Source organism: Brachycentrus maculatus, unplaced genomic scaffold, assembly GCF_059751285.1.
Source record: "Brachycentrus maculatus isolate JH-2025_06_01 unplaced genomic scaffold, ASM5975128v1 h1tg000119l, whole genome shotgun sequence".
Classification (NCBI taxonomy): Eukaryota; Metazoa; Arthropoda; class Insecta; order Trichoptera; family Brachycentridae; genus Brachycentrus; species Brachycentrus maculatus.
Window position 1 is genome coordinate 2987427 of NW_028280872.1, and position 23761 is coordinate 3011187.

Consider the following 23761-nt stretch of genomic DNA (forward strand, 5'->3'; position numbering starts at 1 on the left):
CATTATATTATAAAATAAAATACCTTTATTGTAAATAATGACATTATATTACATGTATAAAACAATTCTTTTCATAAAACATATTGCATATATGCTTAGTCGTCAAGATTATTGCAAAATTCTAACTATTTTAGCTTCTAAAGAATGTTGTGTCTATTTAATACATAGTAATACCCTTAATTAATTAAGAAATTAGTTGGAAATACAATACCCATCATATTTATTTTTTACAACATTTTGAGTGTGTCCAAATACTTGTTCACAAAATCTGGATTATCTCCAATTACAGGAGTTATTTTCATATAATTTTTTGACATCTCATCAAAGATGAAGAAGAATATGGAAGTCTGGGCATTTACAGGGCTGACGACCGTCATCGGCTGGTTTAAGTGATCACTTTACACGCGCGTAACATTCACCAATTCTACCCATTATTGACAACCACACTACTCAAATTCTTGGAAGTTCTAAATATATATGAACCAATTTAAAAAACCTTGTTCTTGAATCACTAGAACTTCACTAGAGACATCTATAGGATTCGGACCTCACATACTAATATAAGAGTTTCTGCTTAATAAAAAGCTTCTTTACATCTCACCAATAGATGTCTCTAGTGAAGTTCTAGTGATTCAAGAACAAGGTTTTTTAAATTGGTTCATATATATTTAGAACTTCCAAGAATTTGAGTAGTGTGGTTGTCAATAGTGGGTAGAATTGGTGAATGTTACACGTGTGTAAAGTGATCACTTAAACCAGCCGATGACGGTCGTCAGCCCCGTAAATGCCCAGACTTCCATATTCTTCTTCATCTTTGATGAGATGTCAAAAAATAATATTTATTTTTAACGATATTAAGGTTGAGCAATTTGTGCCAAATTAATAACAATATAAAAATAAAACAAGCGAGATGGATTGAGTTTTAATTTCCAACACTGTCTAGAAAGTCAACTGTTACTATAAAAATATATTTAAGTATATAAAAATTATTTTGAAATATAAATGCACCGGAATGGAAGAAAATTTCTAGAATGTTATATTGTATTTATAGACTGAATTTAGTATCTATTTCTAAAAATGCATAAAAATCATATGAATATAAAAAAAACTTAAATAAAATTAACTACAAATAAATATAAAAAAGCTTAACTAATTTTAAATCAGATCGGAAATAATTTTTGGTTTCTTTTGCTTAAAATAATAATAAAAAAATATGGCGTTCAATAAATTTTAAATACCGTAACATTATGTCATGTCTCGTTAAAGATTGCTAACTTACAATGAAAATATTTTAGAAAATGACAAAATTCACAATTTTTTAATTTTATTCATAATGACGTTATTTTTGACAAAATACTAAATTTAAACACAAAAAGAATACTGTATACTGAATTAAATTAATATTATTGAACCTGATGCCAGTCCACTAACCCATTGTTCCGCATGTGTGCCGCGGCACACTGGTGTACTGTTGTGATTAGTTGGTGCGCCGCGGAAAAAAGTCTAGTTTTGTGAAAATAACACAATTGAAGTTAAGGAGGCTCACATTTCAGATTAAACATTATATGTTATATATGTTTTCGCATTGAACTAATTATAAAAATAAATCAATATGTTAGATCAACTTAGTTTTTTTCTTCGGTGTACCTCTGAAATTTCTCAATTTGGGAGGTGTATCTTGAACAGAAAATGTTTGCGGAGCACTGCACTAAGCCATTCCAATGAGAATTCGCTCACTCCTTTCAAGAACGTCATAAATCAAAAATCGTCCATTTTCAGTTAAGCATGTTTTCTGAATGCCCAAAAAATGTACTATATCCCTGCAAAAGAGGCATATTTTTAACTTAATATTTACCCGCTACAGGACAGAAAGTGTTATTTTTAAATTTTGAAGAAAAGGTATTGTTTAATTATTTTTTTAAATATACTTAATATTTTTCAAATGGAGAAAAAACCTTCAGGTTTTACCTAAAAAGATCTGTTGCACAGTAAAAAGTTCAATGAGTGGCTTGATATTTATTTTTAATAATTTGTATTATATTTTTAAACTTTAAAAACGTTCTCCTGAAAAATCAAGTATTTTGATTTATGACGTTCTTGAAAGGAGTGAGCGAATTGTCAAGAAATCATAGAAAGCATTCCAACTCATTGGACTGTCTTAGTTGTTGAGGGGGGATTTCATAGTATCGGAATGCTCATGTACATGAAAAGTCATTACAGTAAACTCCCCTATAGCGTAGAGATAGGTACTGCGTTATCAGAGGGAACGTTATAAGGGGTAAATATTTTTAGATTATACTTTAATTTAATAATGACTCATTTCAGTAATTTCCGCTGGTTAAAATGTACTTTTGAACCTCTTATAATGTTCTCTTCGATCGCTTTCAATGTTATAGTGGGGGGTTTACTGTATTGGTCTGATTTAGTGGAATGCTTAAATACCACTTAAGTACCATTACTTCCAGTTAAACAATAATGATTATTATTTTTATGTTGGTAAACACAAACACAGGATGTTGTACATATATTTTGTAAACTGGGAAATATAAAGCCTTTTTTAATATTGAAAAATAAGTTTGATTGCACATAAATATTTAGAGGAAGGTAATAAATTATTGTTGAAACCTTCACATACGTGCATATTTTTAAAATCCCTTTTTTTTTTTACTCCTTGTGTATAGTCTTTGACCATGCTTTCTGATATATGTTTTCAATTAAGTATATATATCTTCAAAACCTTCTTAAAACCGTTATCCGCACCCGATGGTACATAGGGCACTGCATCATATGATTACGCAGTGTTATCTTGATTGTTAACACATGAAAGAAAGGTGATCAGCCCCCCGCTTTAGGCACGAGTCCAGGGTAAGATTGAATAAATATTAGAGTGGAAAAATCACTTATATTTATTTGACCTCCCCAAATCGAACCCGGAAAACTCCAGTACGGTAGCCGAGCGTGATGACCAATACACTACGGAGGCGGATACATAAAATACTTCTTTTTATTGCTACAAAAACATTTTATACAATTCAATAAAACGCCATACATAATATAAATAGAATAAGAATTTAACATAAATTTAGATTTAAAAAAAAATCATTCATCTGTATCTTTCAAATGAATTTGGAAATCGAAAATGACTAAATACATTGAATAATTCTCCCCCTGCAGCTAGATGGTGCATAGGGCACCGTATCCAGTTGACACCGTGTTAACTCGATCGGGATTACATAAAGGCAGTGTGGTCAGTCCTGCACTCAATACTTTGAATAGCGTAGGAATTATCTTAAACCATTCTTACTTTATCCCATTATTATGTTTTCTCTTCATTTTATATTAAATTTGGGATTTTTTTTGGACTATTGAACTATTGATAAAAAAATCCAGAGAACCGGCGTATCCAGATACATCTGATATGCCGGAACAGGGAGGGATAACTGATAATTTACAGTAAGCGGGAGAAATGAGTCGTCCAACATTTAACTTTCATTACGTGATTACTTCATATTGCATGTAAGTCATTTAAAGTAGAGTGGAACCTCTCATAATGAGCATAATTTGTTCCAGAATCTTACTCGTTGACACATTGTTCGCGGGAAATGCTTAAAAGCGTCTTTAAGAGGGAAATGCTTGAGTTGGTAGAGAACGGAGACACTTATAAGAGTTGTATTTGCTTACTTTTGGTACTGCGCGAGACGCCAAAAACATTGTACAGATGGGAGTTGGGTTTGCGGTTACTTGTGATAAGTATATGACCCTTATAAGTATATATGTAGTACTAAGAAGGGTCAGGGTTGATGAAAAAACTGCCCGCCAACAATTTTCTTGTTTTGATTGGCACAGAAGTCCCGTCTCACAAGTGAATGTTGTGAAAAAGGGACTTGCCCTTTGTAATTCGTTGTGCGAAATGTCACTCGTTTAGGGAGAGACTTTTTCACATTTTTTTTGCTTGCTATGCGAATTACTCGTTATGAGAGGTTCCACCGTATTAAAATAAATTATCGGTAAGATTATCATCTCTCAACTGGTATGGTAAAACGTGAAAATGTCGGTTACCCCCTTTATTCTAAGCACGGCAATATGCCTATGCTAATTTATTAATAGTAAAACGCTAGAATCATATGATATATGAATATGAATGGCCCTAATTACTTTTTAAAATCTAAACATAAATCTATTATATTTCAGGAATATATCGTAAAAAATGTATCGTAAAAAGGCTCATAATGAACACTTGTTAATAATTTTTGCATAATATTTTTTTATCTACTGAAAGTCAATAAGAATAACGTAGTTCATCATAAAAAAAAATTTTTAAAAGAAATGAAAAATTATACTTTTTAACGGCATTAAAAAAAGTAAATAGAATAAAGTTTCTTTCAATATTGCAAAATTAAGTCTTTCTTCGATGTGATTTTTTCACATTTTTTTAAGAATACATATAATATATATACAGGGAAACCTCTATCTATCGTTTTTAAAGGGACCTATTGAAATAAACTATGAATGCGGGAAAACGATGAATGCAGGATTAAGAAGTCAATACACAAAGAGAAGAAGTCAATACAATTGAGTAAAGATACCGTCCTTCCAATCTGCATAACCATTGGTAGGTTAAAATTATAAGAATTCAAGTAGATGAAAATAAATGTATTTATTAACAAAAAAATTGAAAGCTGACCAGAACCAAAAAAATATTTCAGTTTATTGCATTATAAATAATCTCTAATCGACATTTGTCTTTTACTGTTTTATTTCAACAGTGTATTTTCGGCTTTCCAAATAATATTTTTTTCAACATCAGTTATTAAATGTGCGTAGCACAAAGTTTTCAATCTTTGAGAGAGTGTGCATACTTCTGAAAATGAAGGTACAGGTAGCGGCTCCTCTTCATCAATATCGACCTCTTCTTCTGTATCCGTCAACCTTACGTCACACAAACTTTCGATAGTTTCTATCCCGCACGTTGGAATATTGTCGTTGAATGTAACATAAATGAGAAGAATGTAAAAAACAGTAAAAAATATATCAAATATGCGTTGTAATTCAAACGACGAATGTGGTAAAATGGTGGATAGAAACGATTGATGCGATCTATTTCTGTATGAACGGAAGCTGTAATGGTCAGCGTGTTCAGCTTCTGTGCCGGAGGTCCCAGGTTCGATCCCAGGGGGGGTGAGAATAAATATTAGTGATTTTACACTCTAATATTTGTTTAATATTACTTTGGACTAGTCCCTGAAGCGCAAGAGTGATTACCTTGCCTTCATATAATAAACGATCAAAATAACATTGCATCAATACGATGCAGTGCCCTATGCACCATTAGGTGTGGATAAGGGTTAGAAGAAGGAAGATTTCTGTATGAAATGAATTTGGGGTAGAAGAAACACACGACACATCCGGGAAAACGATTATTCGAGGAACGATAGATAGAGGTTTCACTGTATATTGCGAAATCTAGTAAATGTTAATACTATTCTATACAACCAGAGACTGGTGGGAACCTGTTAATTTTATGATGTGTATAAACATTGTTGACTCAATTTTGAAAATTTACCTCCATCCTTCATAAAATCCATTATATATTTTACAGAGTTGAGAGTAGGATGCTTTGCAGAGTTCTTTTAATGCAAGTCAGATTTTTTATGATACCATGAAACTGATCTGAAAACAAATCATCAGTAGGGCCGATTAGAATATTATTTACCCTAGCATATATGTGACATACAACACATTATTCCATTACTGACAAAAAGTTTCAAATTAAGCCCAACGGAAGTATATCGGACTTTGTTCAGATAGCGTATGCATTTCTCTTTTAAACTGACAACAAAATGCATATCTGTTCTAAGTCATATAAAATTATGAATGAAAAAGCCATATCAATTTAACTTCTAAAAGTTGAGACACTCAAATCAAGCTTTCTGTCAGTAATAGGTGAGTGTATGTTTTGTTAATATTTGAGAATAACAATAACAAGATTCTGTCTGCCACGGATATATCATAGTCGTACAGGAGAAAGTGACTAACTACCAAAACGTAAAATGTTTAGGAGGGCCATTTAAGTCACTTTTGCTTGGCAACAAAATAAACACCAATGCATTTTTAACAAGTCAATATATTATACTTCCAAGTTTAAAATCCTTTGGGATTTTTTCAGGGCAATATTAAGCTAGTAAGATATCAAATAGTCAATGATCGCGTTTTTGTAAAACAATGCACTTGGTCACTTTTTCCTGTATGACTACGATATGTTTATTGATGTAAGTCCTTACAGCGTTCATGGTTCCAATGTAAGGAGCAATCAGCAGCCGAAGAGTCACGCCTGGCCGCCTTGCTGCTTCTGCATGGTGATCTGCCTCTGCATCTGGTCCAGCATCTCTTGCATGCGTCGGAGTTCGGCCTCCTTCTCTTGGAGCGCCTTGTCGCTGTCTACGCTGTCGATGGACCTGCAAAATATTGGGTAACTCAACACATTGTTGACTGCCAGTGTCAGCCACCGGTGGCCGACTCAAGCCATTTCGATTGCGTCTCGTTGGCTAACAGAGGCTGACATTTTGTACCTTATATTGACTTTATATGAGAATAATTAATAAATCTTAGTGATATAAGGGTTTGATTTGGTCCTGTTGTATAAAATTCTTAAAAATTTTTTGGACGGCCCTGATCTCCTAAATCAAATAAAGCTTAGCGGGCATCGAAGAGGTACTAAGCAAAAATCTATATTCGCAGTATTTTTAAATAATGCAAACTATGCCACGTTCTCTCCGATTCCGCAGCTTCACATGTTAGCCAATGCTTTTGAAAGTATAGATTTATTTAATATATTGTTATCTACCTTGAAGTCTGTACTTTCTCAGCATTTCTTCTGCATGTTATAATGGATAAATTTAAACGTTGTGTTTCACTCTCTCTCGCTGCTCGCTGATAGTGTGTTAAGGAGGCGTGTATTTACCAGTGCTTACGATTTGTTATTTTATTATTATTTTATGTTTAAGACTTTTTGTTTCTCTATTAGTGTATTCATTAGTGTATTTTTATATAATGGAGATACTGTATGTGTGTATTATGTTAAAGGCTTTAGCCGTTCAATAAATAAATGTGATCATTCTAGTAGATTGACGTAAATATCAACGAACTAGAAAGTTAGTAGATTTTACCGAATTTTTTCTCTATTAGTGTATTCATTAGTGTATATGTGTACGTATTATGGTAAAGGCATTAGCCGTTCGATAAATAAATAAATACATACAAGGTACAAAGTGTCAACCTCCGGTGGCCGAAAGGACGCCATTAAAATGCCATGTGCTGGCTATCGGTGGCCGACATTGGCAGTGTTTAAAGCATCATTTATATACTGTTGGTAGAGCGGGAGACGGTTATAAGCGTTCTATTTGCTTACTGTTGGTAGAGCGCGAGAGGCCCCAAAAAACTTTGTACAGATGGGAATTGAGTTTGCGGTTACTTGTGATTATACTCACGGCAATCTCTTGACTAAAATAATTAAATCAGTAATACGTATTTTGATGATAATAAATGTAAAAAAAAAACTGAGAACACCTTTTATTTATCATTTCTGCAATAAGAGGTACGCGAGTTTCAGCTATTTAGTGAATTAGTCTGCCATCGTAATGTAGCGGTTAGTGCGATTGGTTTCAAATATATATTTTGAACCCTTGGGTGGTATGCCAGAGGTCCCTGGCTTACCACCCAAGGGTTCAAAATAAATATTAGTGATTTTTTAATAATATAATAAAAACCCTTATCCGCACCCCAACGGTGCATAGGGCACTGCTTCATATAAACGCAGTGTTATCTTGATTGTTTACATATGAAGGAAAGGTGATCAGCCCTCCGCTTCAGATACCAGTCCAGGGTAATATTAAATAAATATTAGAGTGAAAAAAGCACTTATATTTATTTGACCCCCCCCCCTGGGAATCGAACCCGGGACCTCCAGAACGGTAGCCGAGCGTGCTGACCATTACACTACGGAGGCGGACAAAAGTGATTTTTTACCAAAATATTTCTTTTACATAGCCGCCAAGTCGCCTTGGATTAGCACGTGAAGCACAGGACTGATTACCTTGCTCTCACACCGTTAAACAATCAAGATAGCACTATGTCGAAGCGATGCAGTGCCCTGTGCAGCCTCGGTCGCGGATAAGGGTAGGAAGAACTAATTGTAAATAGATTTCCTGAATCGATATAAAAGATGCACTTACGCATTTCTCTTTGGCATGGGGGTGCCCTTGGCCAACCTCTCGGAGCGATAGTTTTCGTAGTGGACTTCCTGAGTCACTTCCTGCAAGTCTTGCATGTGTGTACTGTAAAAAGCCAACAAGTATTATTTATTAACCCTTTGACTAATGAGATTTAATGAAGTTTGTATTTGGAAAAGGGGCTGGATTTATTTATTTCTGATAGTGACATAATGCATTATTGCAATGGCACAATACTTTTAAATTTTTATTGAATGTAGAATTTTTAACTACTTTTAAAACTAATCTTAGAAACACAAAGGTTTTCTGTCTAGTATTTCGTTTTCAATACAAATATTTTATTTATTGATTCGGCGTTTAATTTGTAGAACTCCATTTTAATTTATGAATTAATTTTAAATCAAACACAGATTTTTTGAGTCTACTAAGTTTACAGATATTTTATTTCTACGAATATTTTATTTATAACAGATTTATGTGCCATAAGAAATTATTTGTTCATATTTTTGGAAAGCGATATGACAGAGTCCTCTATAACCTATACACATAGAAACACCCTGATAATACATTCAACTACCTCATTAAATAATACAGGAAAATCTGTATGTAGTAGGTCAAATCCCCAAAGGCCCATTTTTTGGCTGTATATGGTACGGGCATATTGCAAGACAGGATCCCACAAGATAAACCCCAAAATTTTTACAATGGAGACCTTGGGAAAACAAAAGAGGTGTCGGAAAACCCCAAAATAGAGATGGTCCGACGACATAGTCGCTGTGAGGGATAGAAACTGGCTGCAAGCAGCAACCGACCGGAGTAAATGGAAAGAAGGAGAAGAGGCCTATATACAGCAGTGGAGGACAGCAGGCTCATATAAAAGAAGAAGAAGTGTTACGGGCAAATCCCCAAACGCCCGTTTTTAGCTTGTATGTCGTATGGGCAAATCCGCAAAGGCCTGTTTTTTGCTTGTATGTGGTAGGGGCGATTCCGCAAAGGCCTGTTTTTTTGCTTGTATGTGGTACGGGCAATTGTGCCAGACACTAACATGAGCATGGTCCTCAGCTTGATGAAGTCGCAGTGCTCGGGGTTCTCAACCTCCACGACGCCCCAAGGGTACAGACGGCCGCGCACGCGCCGACCCTTCACCTCCAGCATGGCCGTGGCTCCGCACACGGCAAACGGGACCGCCTCCTTCAGCTGCCGGACCTGGGGGAAAGCTCGCGTCTTTAGTACCTACCCAATCACCTAGCAGACATTTCGCTAACTCCTTTCAAGAACGTCATAAATCGAAAATTGTGAATTTTCAGTTGTGCATGTTTTCGGAATGCCCAGAAAATATACTGTTTCCCAGCAAAAGAGGCATATTTTAAACTTATTATTTACCCGCTACAGGGCAGAAAGTGTTAATTATTTTTTTAAATATACTAAATATTTCTCAAATGGAGAAAAAATCTTCAGGTTTTACCTAAAAAGATCTGTTGCACTGTAAAAAGTTCAATAAGTGGCTTGATATTTGTTTTTAATACATTGTATTATATGTTTAAACTTTAAAAACGTTCTCTTGAAAAATCAAGTTTTTTGGTTTATGACGTTCTTGAAAGGAGTGAGCGATTTATTTGCAAGATAAATAGAAATACATTCTTTGTTTTCACCCATATAAAGTTGGATCCTTCCAATAGTGGAAAGCGATGGTCTAAAATTGCACAAAGATTTTTGTTATACTCAAAGAGTAGTTAAATATTTCTCAAATGGAGAAAAAATCTTCAGGTTTTACCTAAAAAGATCTGTTGCACTGTAAAAAGTTCAATAAGTGGCTTGATATTTGTTTTTAATACATTGTATTATATGTTTAAACTTTAAAAACGTTCTCTTGAAAAATCAAGTTTTTTGGTTTATGACGTTCTTGAAAGGAGTGAGCGATTTATTTGCAAGATAAATAGAAATACATTCTTTGTTTTCACCCATATAAAGTTGGATCCTTCCAATAGTGGAAAGCGATGGTCTAAAATTGCACAAAGATTTTTGTTATACTCAAAGAGTAGTAGTCATGATGAAATTAGAATGTTTACCAATCAAAGAAAAAAACTTTGATAGTGAAAACTATGAGGATAAGCCAATTTTACATAATCTTGACACATTCTTGTGAAAAAAAATTATGTTTTTTTCTTCAAATTTAATGTATTCGAGTAGTTTGATATAATGTCCAGTACTAGCAAAAAGAAATACTAAAATCGGTGTATATTTGAGAAAAATATTGCATATTTAGTACACATCTAATAAAAAGGACCATTTTTGCAATGCTCTTAACCGGATCCACGCGGCTCGCATAACCGTATGTGTTTTAATAAAACATGCCCCATACGCGGCTGACATAACCGTATGTGTTTTTACTTTGCTCCAAGTTTCCAACCTCAGTTCAACTTGGAGGGATTTTTTCATGGTGTGGAACTTTGGATAAAATAATACGTCAATCCTTGGCCTTATGACTAATAATTTGTAACATCACAAGGATAAATAAAAGAACAGATCCCTGATTTTTCTTGCGGTCGGTAATTAGTCCGCGCCATAATCATGCCCTATATCTGTCTCACTCTCGACGCTACTCATCGCCAGTGGGTAAGAGTGACACGCGATGCGTGCTTTGATTTATTTATGTTACGATCTTATTTGTTTATATTACGATATATTTCAAGAATAATGTGACACGTGTGTATTATAGAGTACCAAAAAGGCACAATGAATCCCATTGAACGTTTTTGTTTAGGGAAATAAATCGTTTCTTAACTAAATACATGATAAAAGTAATCATTTAAAAAACGGCGAAATACCGCCGGGTACTTGCGTCTCTCAGGAACAAAGTTGACGCGGTTAAAAGGTTAAGCAATTTTTGCATGCATATAAGTTTTTTTTTGCACTAAACAATCAAGGTATGTATGCATCTAAACCTTGTATGGCAGTGTACATCTCAACCCCGTATTTAAGGCAGAACATGTGGACATCCCAACTGTGTATGTGCCTTGTACGACCATAGAGAAAATGTTAAAATGAAGAGAGTACATATTAATAAAAACCACTTCAAAACATTGTTCAAGCTTGGTAACGTCTAGAAAAATTTGCCTCGTTGGAATTTTTTTGTTGTTGATAGGAATTGCATTTATTATTTACCTTGCTTATTATGTACTTGCTTATTTTGTCCGCCTCCGTAGTGTAATGGTCAGCACGCTCGGCTACCGTTCTGGAGGTCCCGGGTTCGATTCCCAGGGGGGGTCAAATAAATATAAGTGATTTTTTCACTGTAATATTTATTCAATATTAACCTGGACTGGTACCTGAAGTGGAGGGCCGATCACTTTTCCTTCATGTGTAAACAATCAAGATAACACTGCGTTTATATGAAGCAGTGCCCTATGCACCTTTGGGGTGCGTATAAGGGTTTTATTATTATTATTATTATTATGTACATGATTTATAGATCATAAAATAGATTTTTGTTTCTTCTAACTTAAAAATATGTTTTATTTGAATCTGTGTTGAGAACAGGAGGGATAATCTAGTGAGGGTCTATTAGGAACCTCTCAGCATTTGCTCATCACTGGGAGAAAACCATGTAAAACTCCAGTGTTGACTCACAATTTAACTCCAATGATCCTCGTTAGGATTTAACTCCGGAGTGAAAAAATGTTTGGCGAATTTACCTGTTCCTTGTACTCCTCATCTTCGTCACTATCGCAGTCGGGAAGAGGGTAGATTTTAATACCATTGGCCTCGATTTCACTCATGACCTATAAAACAAAAAAAGTTCATAAGAGCGCTTGCATTTTTTGACATAGCAGACACCCGTAGGTCAAGTGTGTAGTACTACCAGAGGCGGCCAGTGACAGAAATTATCAGCAGTACATTTCACTTAAAAAATGATAGTTTGTAAAACAGGTCTGCTTCAAAATTTTACTATAATTAATGTTTATTAAAAAAAATCTACCAAACACATTCAATCTTCTTCTTCATTATGTCCCCTTACAGCTAAATCGATAATTATCACAATACTTTCATTTCTACTCATTTTTAAATAACCATTTACTTTTGAATTGCCCAAGATACCCGTGATAACTTATCACTTTGATATGTGTGGGTGTGCATACTGTCCTGATTAGTATCGCTAACATTGTACACTACTTTTATTAAATTCGCATCACAGATTATTTTACGCATGTGCCGGCAATGCACTGAGAATAATTAATTTAACTGCACTTCAAGTAGTTTGTCTCGCTATTGACACTGTTCTGAGGAATGGAAAGATTCTCATATCATGATACTATGGAATTATGTGCAAACTAAAATATGCACGGTAACTCATTTACACTTGCGCGGACATATGGAAGATAGTTCGGCAATAGTTCTACCTTTTTTGATACAAAAAATGCTGGATATTAAAACTGAATCAAAGATACTGGGTGTATTTGATCGTGTGAGGACAATAATTGCATTGTACATGCGCAAATACTGAGAAAGCGCGTGCGGTACTAACCCTGTCCTTGAGGCGCTGAATTTCCTTCTTGGTGAGTACATCAGCCTTGGCGATGACAGGTACAATGTTGACCTTGTTGTGAAGTTGCTTCATGAATTCTATGTCCAGTGGCTTCAAGCTAAAAACAGGATGGATATATAATTCATGTATTATAGACATAATACTGGCACAAATAATACTGACAAGAATCCAAAAACCAATAATGGGAGTCCTCAGAGAGAACCAAGCGGGCTTTTTACCAGGCAGGGCGTGCGCTGACCATACACATAACTTACGATGCCTGTTATAGCAAAGTAACAAATGGAACTGCGCCCTTGCCTGCTGTTTTGTAGACTACGAAAAAGCTTTCGACAGCCCGCATAGGTCTTCTCTTTGGAATATCATAGAAGCATATGGAGTTCCTGTCAAAATTGTGGCCATTATCAGGGCACATCACACTAACAGCGAATGCTGCGTTAGAATAGATGATGTGTGCAGTGAACCATTTGAGGTCTCTACTGGGGTGAAGCAAGGCTGTGTACTAGCCCAGTTTCTCTTCATCATCATGTTTGACTTCATCCTACGAATGTCAATCCCACCGTTCACCGACTATACTCAGCGGAACTTCGAGACGCCGGACTGACCTGGGAGGAAGCCATGTTGGCCATATGCTCTACCTAGGGACCGAACATGGAAAGAAGAAGAAGAAGATTGTAAAGATAAGAATAGGCTGAATGCGTTCCGAGATGTGGACCTATAGAAGAATGCTAGGGATATCCTGGAAAGACCACATATCCAACGATGAGGTACTACGAATAATCGAAGATAGAAGGAACCTACTCGCAACTATCTCAAAGAGATGCGCCAAATGGATCGGTCACATGTTGAGACAGGAGGGTTTCATGCACCTGGTAATAGAGGGAACGATCGAGGGAACAAACGCCAGAGGATGCCCACATCACGAATATCTTGCGATTTACACAAGGACATGGGCTGTTCAACGTATGAGGAGCTGAAGAGGGTTTCGCAAAGATAGACCAGAGTGGCATAAGAGGTCATTTGTTCGGACCAATCCCACAGGATTGAGACCACAGAAGAAGATATAATTAATTTGTAAATTATATAAAGGCAAAGTGATCATGAAGCTTTAGGCATAATTAAAAAAATATAAGAGTGATAAAAACAATTATATTTACTTTTACCCTTCTGGAAATTGAACTCGGGACCAAATGTGGTAACCACAACACTATGCAGGCGGACTATTGTATTATGTTCTCAGAAATAACAAGTATTTTATATATACATGTTATACAAAACAAATTTTAACAGGTTTGAGAGTATGTACGTACATGGTAGTCCAAACCAAACTCCCTCAAAGGGGTATGGGCACATAGGCGACCGCACTTATAACTAAAGCAAGGTGACATTTTTTTCTAAAATGACACTAGCAATGCCATCTGTGGTTGCATTTAAACACTAAAACCACACTTTAGATTCTTTTTTTGTTTTACCCACAACGTTTTACTTAAAACAAAGTTTGTTCGATGTCGAAAAAAAACATGGATAATTTTTATGTAAATCATGTAAACCGGTGTAAATATGTATATTTTTATTCAAGAAAACATGTTGCTTACAGCATTGACTATGAAATAAAATTACAGAAAGTAAAAAAAACTGACTCCTCAGATCGTTTTGTCCGCAGAAAAGAAGAGATTAACGTATTAACATGTTAGTATTTCGGCTCAACACAGGCCACGCCTAAAGAGCCGTAATACATATAGTAAATGTATCTATGAAATAAATATGTATCTATGAATGTATCTATGTATCTATGAAATAAAAAAATATTAAAAAATGTAGGATTTCTTCATATTCTTCATCAACTATGTTCAAATATCAAAAATGTGAAATAAGAAGTCTTACCCATGTCCGAACGGAGATATGAAATAGAAACAGCAGTGAATTCTGTTATCAACGATGTTCCTACGATTCAGTCCACTTTCATCTCTCAGGAACCTCTCAAACTGGTCATCGATGTACTGAATTATAGACTGGAAAATGAAAGTGGGCACTTTATTAGATTCAACAACTGGTTTATTAGCATAAACGTATGGTACTGGCACGTGTTATTTACTGTTGCAAGTAATAGATTTATATTATCCACTGACACTTCGTGATGGAATTGCATTTTTAATATATTTACGTTACCGACATCATCAGACCAGTCTGATGATGTCGGTAACGACGAAACCCGGTCGCTGGTCAAATAAAAATAAAGTGGAAAAGCTAAAAATATTGGTTTTAATCTAATAATATATGTTGCAAATAATATTAGGCAGGGAAGTAAGTGATATCGATTTGACTAGCTGCATTACAGCCTGGTTAAAAGGAAAAGAAAGAAAAGAAAATATAATTAAAAAATAAATTCAATGGAACCTTTTACAACAAGCACCTTTCATTTTTTATTTATTGACTTGGCGTTTAATTTGTAGAAATCCATTTAAATTTATGTATTAATTTTAAATCAGATTTTTTGAGTCTACTAAGTTGTATTTTATTAACAAAAAACACATAAAAAATTCTATTGTGACAATTGTTTCGCCTTGTTAGGGCATTATCAAACGAATGTAAATCGTGTAAACATTCGTTTGATAATGCCCTAACAAGGCGAAACAATCGTCACAATATAATTTTTTATGTGTTTTTTGTTAATAAAATACAACTAAGTAGACTCAAAAAAATCTGTGTTTGATTTAAAATTAATACATAAAAAAAAAAAAATTAAAAAAAAAAAAAAAAAAAAAGCACCTTTCATAATGAGTAATTCGCATAATGGGCCAAAAAAAGGGAAAAAGTTGCTTTCTAAACGAGCGACATTTCGCATAACTAGTTACAGAGAAAGGGCAAGTCCCTTTTTCACGACATTCACTTGTGAGCCGGGACTTCCGCGCTGGGACTCGAGGTGGATAGTAATGATATTGAAGAGCTAATGGAGTTGCATCGTGTTTTATGGAGGAGAGCTTATTAATGGAGAAGAGCTTATTAATGGAGAAGGAGAAAGTAGCAGAACAACAATCTTCTGGCAGGGGTAGGCAGAGAGAATAGAACGCCACACCATTCGGTCTTTTCAAATATTCTTCGCCTCTTCTACATTCATGCATCTCAAACTCACATTTTTTCACTCAAATCTATCACAATAGTATGTGGAGCAGAGGACAAATGAATTTTTGCCCATCAGAATATGTAAATGTCTAACTAGCTGGAATTATTTATATATTTTTTGAGGACCAGAAAGGGTTAACATACCTGGAAACAGTCGGTGTTGTCGATGGCGTCTCCGTACCCAGGAGTGTCCACCACGGTCAATCTGAGTTTAACGCCACGTTCTTCAATTTCCACGGTAGAAGCGTCTAGCTTCACGGTCTGATTGGTCTTTTCTGTAAAATAATGATACCAATACATGTTACACTGCAAGAATTGCAATCACGAAAAACAAAGTAACATTTTATTGAATTAAATTATAATTAAAACACTCGTTTTTTACCACTTGAGTATTAAGACTAGTTTCGGAAGCTACAGGTGCTCCCATCTATGCATTTGAACATAACTCAGTTTATAAGTTAAACTGTAGATCAGTCTTTCTCAAAGTGGGTGATCACTTCACACCTGTTTAACATTTACCATTCTACCCACGATTTATAACCACACATCTCAAATTTTTGGAACTCCTACATATATCATTAATCTCATGATGTACATGTGAGTTCACTAGACCCATCTATGTTAGATTCAGAAAGTTTTTATTTAGCAGAGACCATTTATTTAAATGTTGTGCAAGATCGTAACTGGATTACAACATTTTGAGTGTATCCAAATACTTGTTCACAAAATCTGGATTATCTCCAAATACAGCAGTTATTTTCATATTATTTTTTGACATCTCATCAAAGATGAAGAAGAATATGGAAGTCTGGGCATTTACGGGGCTGACGACCATCATGGGCTGGTTTAAGTGATCACTTTACACACGTGTAACATTCACCAATTGGATTATTTTACATACTAGGAGCCTGAAAACATGATTTTAGATTATTATGCAGCTTACAATATGCATAATAATTGAAAATCATGTCCGCCTCCGTGGTGTAATGTCCCGGGTTCAATTCCCAGGTGGGGGTCGGGGGTAAAAATAAATATATTAAGTGATTTTTTCACTCTAATATTCATTCAATATTACCCTGACCTGACGCGGAGGGCTGATCACTTTTCCTTCATATGTTAACGATCAAGATAACACTGCGTTCATATGATGCAGTGACCTATGCACCATTGGGTGCGGATAAGGGTTAGAAGTAGAAGAATAATCTCAGTCAAGAGATTACCATATTTATTTAACGTACCACCAATTGGGAAACACTGACTTATATACCATTCATAAAAGAAACTAATTCAATGAGAAAATGTTAAAAAGGAGTACTAAAGTTTCCCAATATTTTCCTGCTAACACTGCGTTCATATGATGCAGTGCCCTATGCACCATTGGGGTATGGATAGGGGTATGGATAATATACGTTTAACCTCGGCTCGTAACGCATGTCTGTATTGAAAACTATAGTGCATGTTGGTCTTCAAGTCGACCAAAAATCGCATGTGTTAGACATTTTGTGTAGTTTTGAGTGTGTAAATGGTGCTATGGTGGTGAAGGGTAGTATTGTTTGCATGCTGTGTTAGTGATTGTCCTGACGAAGAGACGGGTACGTCTCGAAACCGGTAGACGTAAAAATCTCGGTGAGTGGTTATATACTAATTTTATTAACATTTTTGTAAAAAAATAAATAAGTAAAGAAGAATTTTGTTCACAACGTATTTTGAACAAGGATTTGGACACACCAAAAAATTTTTGTGAATATTTTTGGTTAGACAATCAAGTACTGAAAGAGTATGTTTTTTATTCTTTTTAATTAGTCGAGGCACACTTACTTAGTACGAGTTTGCTTCCTGATTTGAGCAGATTAGATTTGTAATACAAGTCCAATATAAGTGGTAAACCACAGACCACAAGAAAGGACATCGGTTTCAATTTATATATTAAATATAAAAATGAAACACTGATTTTTAGAGTCTACTAAATTATATTTTATTATAATTTATATTTTTGTCCGCCTCCGTAGTGTAATGGTCAGCATGCTCGCCTACCGTTCTGGAGGTCCCGGGTTCGATTCCCAGGGGGTTTAATAAATATAAGTGATTTTTCACTCTAATATTTATTCAATATTACACTGGACTGGTACCTGAAGTGGAGGGCTGATCACCTTTCCTTCATGTGTAATCGATCGAGATAACACTGCGTTTATACGAAGCAGTGCCCTTTGCACCACTAGGGTGCGGCAAGGGATTTATTATAATTTATATTTGAAGCAATAAGTTTGTGATTTTCCATTTTGTAATTAAAATATAACATTGTTTTTTCGAAAAAGAAGCGGTTAACTTTGAAACCGGTAGACATTATAATTAAGTTATAATAAAATACTTGAAATACTTAAAATAGTGATTTTAAAACAAAGTTACATTTTGATTATATATTTTATTGGTAAAAACACAAAAAACAATCTGTGACAATTGTTTCGCCGTGTTATGGCATTTTCAAACTAAATGCCGTAACAAGGCGAAATAATTATCACAAATTTTGTTTTTGTGTGTTTTTTATAATAAAATATAATTTAGTAGACTCTAAAAATCAGTGTTTTATTGTAATATTTCAATTAAATGGAGTTCTACAAATGAAACGCCAAATCCATAAATACATCAGCTTTTATACCGATTATTGAGCACCAAAAAGGTACAAGCAACTCTTTTCAAAATATTAAATTGTATTTTCATGAATTGATTCAGCAGTCACTTTGTGGTACTATCTATCTATTTTTAATTCAAGTTTCACTCGGTAAATACCACTAACTAACTAACCATCATGCCGCTTCTCCGCAGGGGTAGGCAGAGAGAATAGAACGCCACACCACTCTGTCTTTGCAAACATTCTTCGCCTCTTCCACGTTCATGCATCTCCTCATACATACCCGCCGATTGTCACGACTCCTAACCTGACCACTTTCAAGTATTTGGCATACCTGAATGTGTCATATCTTTCTCGGTCTTCCTCTGCTCCTTTTTCCAATTACATTCGCCTCATAAATTTGTTTTACCGTTCTTTCCTCACTCATTCGTTCTACATGTCCAAACCATCTCAACACACCTTTCTTAATTTTATCGATAATGCTTATCTCAGCTTTGCATTCCATCCTTATTTCACTATTCGCATATCTATCATACATCGTTTTGTCGCACATTCTTCTGAGAGATCGCATTTCGACTGCATTCAGTTTACTTTCATCCTTCTTTTGCCAACTCAATGTTTCACTTCCATACATTAGAGTTGGAACCAGGACTCCGTTGTGCACTGCCAGTTTAGCTTCCGCCGATGGTAAATACCACAATTTTTAAAAATCTATTATGACTAGTGTTTCGATGCATTCCGCATCATTTTCAAACACCGTACAATCACTTTGTATACTTGTATTATAACGTTTACCGTCCTGCCCATTATAGAACATTCATATCGCTTAATTTGTGAAAGACGTTTACTTTTGTTAGACATTTAATTATTATATTTTTTTAATATCAATTTTATTCTTTCCAATAGCCTTTTTTATAACCTGAAATAAAATGTATACCCATACACAGGCCATGCCTTTGTGGGATCCTTTTTTATATTTTCATAATATAATACTTTTTTACTAACTAAAACTAACTAACTAACCATCACGCCGCTTCCCCGCAGGGGTAGGCAGAGAGAATAGAGCGCCACACCACTCTGTCCTTGCAAACATTCTTCGCCTCTTCCACGTTCATGCATCTCCTCATACATACCCGCCGATTGTTACGACTCCTAACCTGACCACTTTCAAGTATTTGGCATACCTGATCGTGCCATGTTTTTCTCGGTCTTCCTCTGCTTCTTTTTTTTAGTAAAAAAGTATTATTAGTAGTATCACATACGATTAATAATACTTTTTTACTTGTAATTATATTAAAAAATAAAGAAAAAAGTATAAATATGCAGTGTTGTTAGATTCTGTTCACATGCAAGATAGATTTAAAAGTACGTATGATAATAGTATGTGTCTTTTGAATTTTTGACGGATGTAGAATTTTGGCTGACAGTGCTTCCATCAGTTGAGAATTTGCGGAGAAAATAGCTTTCTCCAACTGGACAAAGATGCTTAGTCTCAGTTAAGATACCTGTAATATATTAATATATCATCGGTAGGGTGAATAACCCAATGTCTGAATAAATTTTTAAAAAAATCATTTACATAGTTGAGTTTAGTTGGCTACGAAATAGTTTAGCATGTAAACAAAACATAAAATCAGCACATTCTTCATGCATACAATGATGACTGTTTATTGGGTCAATGGCAGCAGAAAGTGACTTTTTAATTGCAATTATAATCGAGTATTGTTTGCTGATGCTCCATATGTAGCTGGTACCTACTTTAGATACATTTTATTGTGATATGACTATCAAGATGTTCAGTGCCATGTAGTGAAAGTTGAAATGAAAGAACTCATTAAGAGTTGTATTTACTTGCACCTCAGTTGATATCGGGAAACAAAACATCGGATTATTGTTTGCTGATGCTCCATATGTAGCTGGTACCTACTTTAGATACATTTTATTGTGATATGACTATCAAGATGTTCAGTGCCATGTAGTGAAAGTTGCAATGAAAGAACTTATTAGTTGTATTTACTAGCACCTCAGTTTATATCGGGAAAGAAGACATCGATAGAAAGAATATTAAACCAAGGGTGGGAGACCTTCTCATTTTTAAAGGTCACATTTATTTATATTAGAAGTAGAATGGATCATTCTCATGATGTGTTATTATTGGCTAGTAAATTCATATGAAAAATCACAAGACTATCGGTAACAAGTCCTACCCAAAATTAATTTTTAAATCGAGCCTGCTATATGTGCAATGTAATGCTTAATGAAATAGACATCAATAATGTTTCTTTTAATACATTTAAGACAAATATTGTTGATGTCTATTTGACTAGTTGATAAAGAAAATATCTATTATTTGATAAAAACATGTAATGTATGTTTATTATTTAGATATATTTTTATGTACATGACAGTTTATTTTTATTTTTAGATTACTCAAGTGAAAACCTCTAATTGGAACGTTATTTTTTAAATTTTATTATATTATATTATTTTTGTTAAATATTCTGTTGGCTTTCCAATAAATAAATAAAGAAAATAAAAAACATTCTTATTGAAATATGTAGAGAAGTAAAGGAGATATGAAGGTTTAAACGTTAGATATTTTAATAAAACAAAAAACGGACACCACTGTACGTCATCGGGTTATGGGGCATATCCCTTTATGTATTTGCTTTATAGAGCTGTAATAGTAGTAGTGTGGATTCATTTCTGTGATGTTATTCGTTACCAACTTACGAAAACAACATTTTAATGAATAGGCGGGAATTTAAAGAATAGGTGTAACGGACCAGCTGAGCACACAGCCCTAAAATGGACCATATTTATGGATTAAATAAAATATATGCATTAAATCAAATATATGTAAACATGTCATAGGGAAATCGACCGAGCGCACCGACATCCTCTCGCAACGGCAATCAAATATAGAATGCGCTAGGCGCGGCGCGCGCGGCGTCTTATACGTGGTGCGGAAGACGTTATTTACGTTGTGAGCGGGAAAATCGGGCGAGCGCACCAACATCCTCTCGCAACGGCAATCAAATATAGAATGCGCTAGGCGCGGCGCGCGCGGCGTCTTATACGTGGTGCGTAAGACCGTATTTACGTTGTGAGCGGGGAAATCGGGAGAGAGTAACGACAACCTCTCGCCATGACAACCGATTCCCGAATGCGCTAGGCGCAGCGCGCGCGGCGTTTTTTATGACCGTATTTACGTTATCACGTGTTATTTACGTTGCGAGCGGCCGGCCTGGCGCAGGTTAGGGTAAGGGGAGAAGATTTCTGTCGCTCGGTCGATTTCGACGGACCGCGCTGGTTATGAACATATAAATATATGTGCCATTTTATGAATAAATCATTCCACTCACACCGAGCTCTGCGTTTTACTTTGATCCTCACCGACCCTGCGCTACTACGTCGATTTCAGAATCTTCTGGGACTTGACCATCGCTACACCCACTGGACTACGAATCGATTACACGGACCTACAGCTCATAACTTTCAGGATTTACGACCCCGAGAGCGACGGAGCGGAGAAGTCACTGCCACACCTATACACAGTCTAGCGGTGTGTTGGACAGACGCTGTTTGTGCGACACAATAGGTTTTAGGCGAATTTTGCAATAGAAAATGATGAATGAAAAAAATTTATTATATCGGCTGTTATAAACACTTCACGAGTCTTACACAATCCTTTATAGGTTGAGTATGTGAAATTAGAGATTCATCCCGAGTGATAATACCGTATTATTATTGTATAATATTAAGGAATATATGAACTTACCGACAGCATCTGGGATAACACGTTCCGGATAAAGGTCTGTTAGAAACAGAGAATTTACTAAAGTGGACTTTCCTAACCCACTTTCTCCGACAACCATCAAAGTGAACTCAAATCCCTTTTTCACCGACTTGCGGTGGACTTGGTTGGGAAGGTTTGCAAAACCGACATAACCGGGAGTCTCCAGATTGGCAAACTGAGAAAAAATCAAGAAAGAATTAAATAAATAACATCAAGATTGTACAAAACAAAACACATACTTTTCTGCGCTCAAATAACTTTTGTGCACTGTAAAAAAATGTATACATTTGAACACAGCTAGTAATTCACAAAATTAAGAAAAAAGATCTAAACACATCAACTACCAAAAGCCGACTCGTCGGCTTTTCGCTGTTAACCTTAAATGACCAAACGCCGATAAGTCGGTTTTTCTACCCTACGTACTGAAAATAATTCTCACAATTATGCATATCAATATATCGATTTCAAACTATTTGAAAAGGATATTAGGAACTAAAAAACTAAAAATTTAAAAAATAAATATTTGTCAAAATTACACGTTGAAAGCAATACAGAAATTATTAATGTATTTGTTAATTGCTTGTATTTTGTGCTATTAGTACAAATTTGCTTGGTTTTTAAGGTAGGTCTTTCGAAAATTCCTTGGTAAATAAAGTGTTAAGAGATGATTGAAAGTGGAGCATACACGGTCAAATAATACTAAACGAAGAATAGATTATACAAGCCATAATATTATAAGTAAAAATACTGCCGTTCAAAATATTCCGGAGATAACATGACTCATAAACAAAATTTTATAAAAGCTTGAAACCATTATCTTTGATCAGAAAACGAAACGATTTATACGGAAGTAAGGACAATGATCTTTCTTCTATTTTGACAACGCCTTTTTTGTCATCGGTCACTTTACTGTATATGTAAAAAGTAGAATAAATTCCTGAACGTATACAAGCCGTGATCTAAATGCTTAATTCATTCCTAAGAAAGTACAGAAAATGATGGTTTATACTCACGTTTTTAACAGAATCACTCGACATTTTGATAGAACGGTTTTTTGTTAATATTTTGAACGTCTTCCAGTTATTTTTCACAACTTTTGCTGAATATACGCGATTGACAAACACAACTATTGACAGCCGGGCAACGAATTCAATCGGCCTGATTCAGCCAATAAAATCTCTCGGCGAATGGAATGGGTGGTGAATTTCTAGTGCGGCTGCGTTCACATGTGTTTTTTTCATTTGTCATGTTGTCACAATGGTTTTATTTAGCCAATGGCATATCGTTATAGCGATTACATCCAATCAGAGAATAGTTCTACTTCCGAGGTAGCTAGGTACTTTATATAAATTTATGAATAATAGGAACAAATCGCATATTGCAGAGTAAACTTCACAAAATTATTTAAAAAAACTTTTCCAAGCAATTAATTTTGTATC

General features: G+C 35.0%; 1 protein-coding gene across 4 annotated transcripts; it reads right to left on the reverse strand.

Moving 5' to 3' along the window:
* On the reverse strand, positions 1 to 23506 carry Septin1 (Septin 1). 4 transcript variants are annotated; one of them, XM_088259663.1, is made up of 10 exons: positions 23336 to 23506; positions 22305 to 22497; positions 16039 to 16169; positions 14656 to 14783; positions 12754 to 12871; positions 11924 to 12010; positions 9274 to 9434; positions 8232 to 8333; positions 6282 to 6455; positions 1 to 1503 (listed from the first exon to the last, which is right to left on the reverse strand). In XM_088259663.1, the coding sequence occupies exons 1-9, from the start codon at positions 23357 to 23359 to the stop codon at positions 6326 to 6328; spliced, it is 1074 nt and encodes a 357-aa protein (XP_088115789.1). In that variant the 5' UTR covers positions 23360 to 23506; the 3' UTR covers positions 1 to 1503; positions 6282 to 6325. The 4 variants fall into 4 exon arrangements, with proteins under 4 accessions (XP_088115789.1, XP_088115788.1, XP_088115787.1 ...); XM_088259662.1 differs by having other exon boundaries at positions 1 to 1820; XM_088259661.1 differs by lacking the exon at positions 1 to 1503 and adding an exon at positions 2571 to 5670.
* Positions 23507 to 23761: the final 255 nt, after the last annotated feature.

Coding starts and splice junctions, on each gene's coding strand:
- Septin1 (XM_088259663.1), bottom strand. CDS start 23,359: ATGTCGAGTGATTCTGTTAAAAAC. Junction 14,784..16,038: donor ACAACACCGACTGTTTCCAG/GTATGTTAACCC, acceptor TTCATTTTCCAG/TCTATAATTCAGTACATCGA. Junction 6,456..8,231: donor CCCATGCCAAAGAGAAATGC/GTAAGTGCATCT, acceptor AATATTTTGCAG/GTCCATCGACAGCGTAGACA.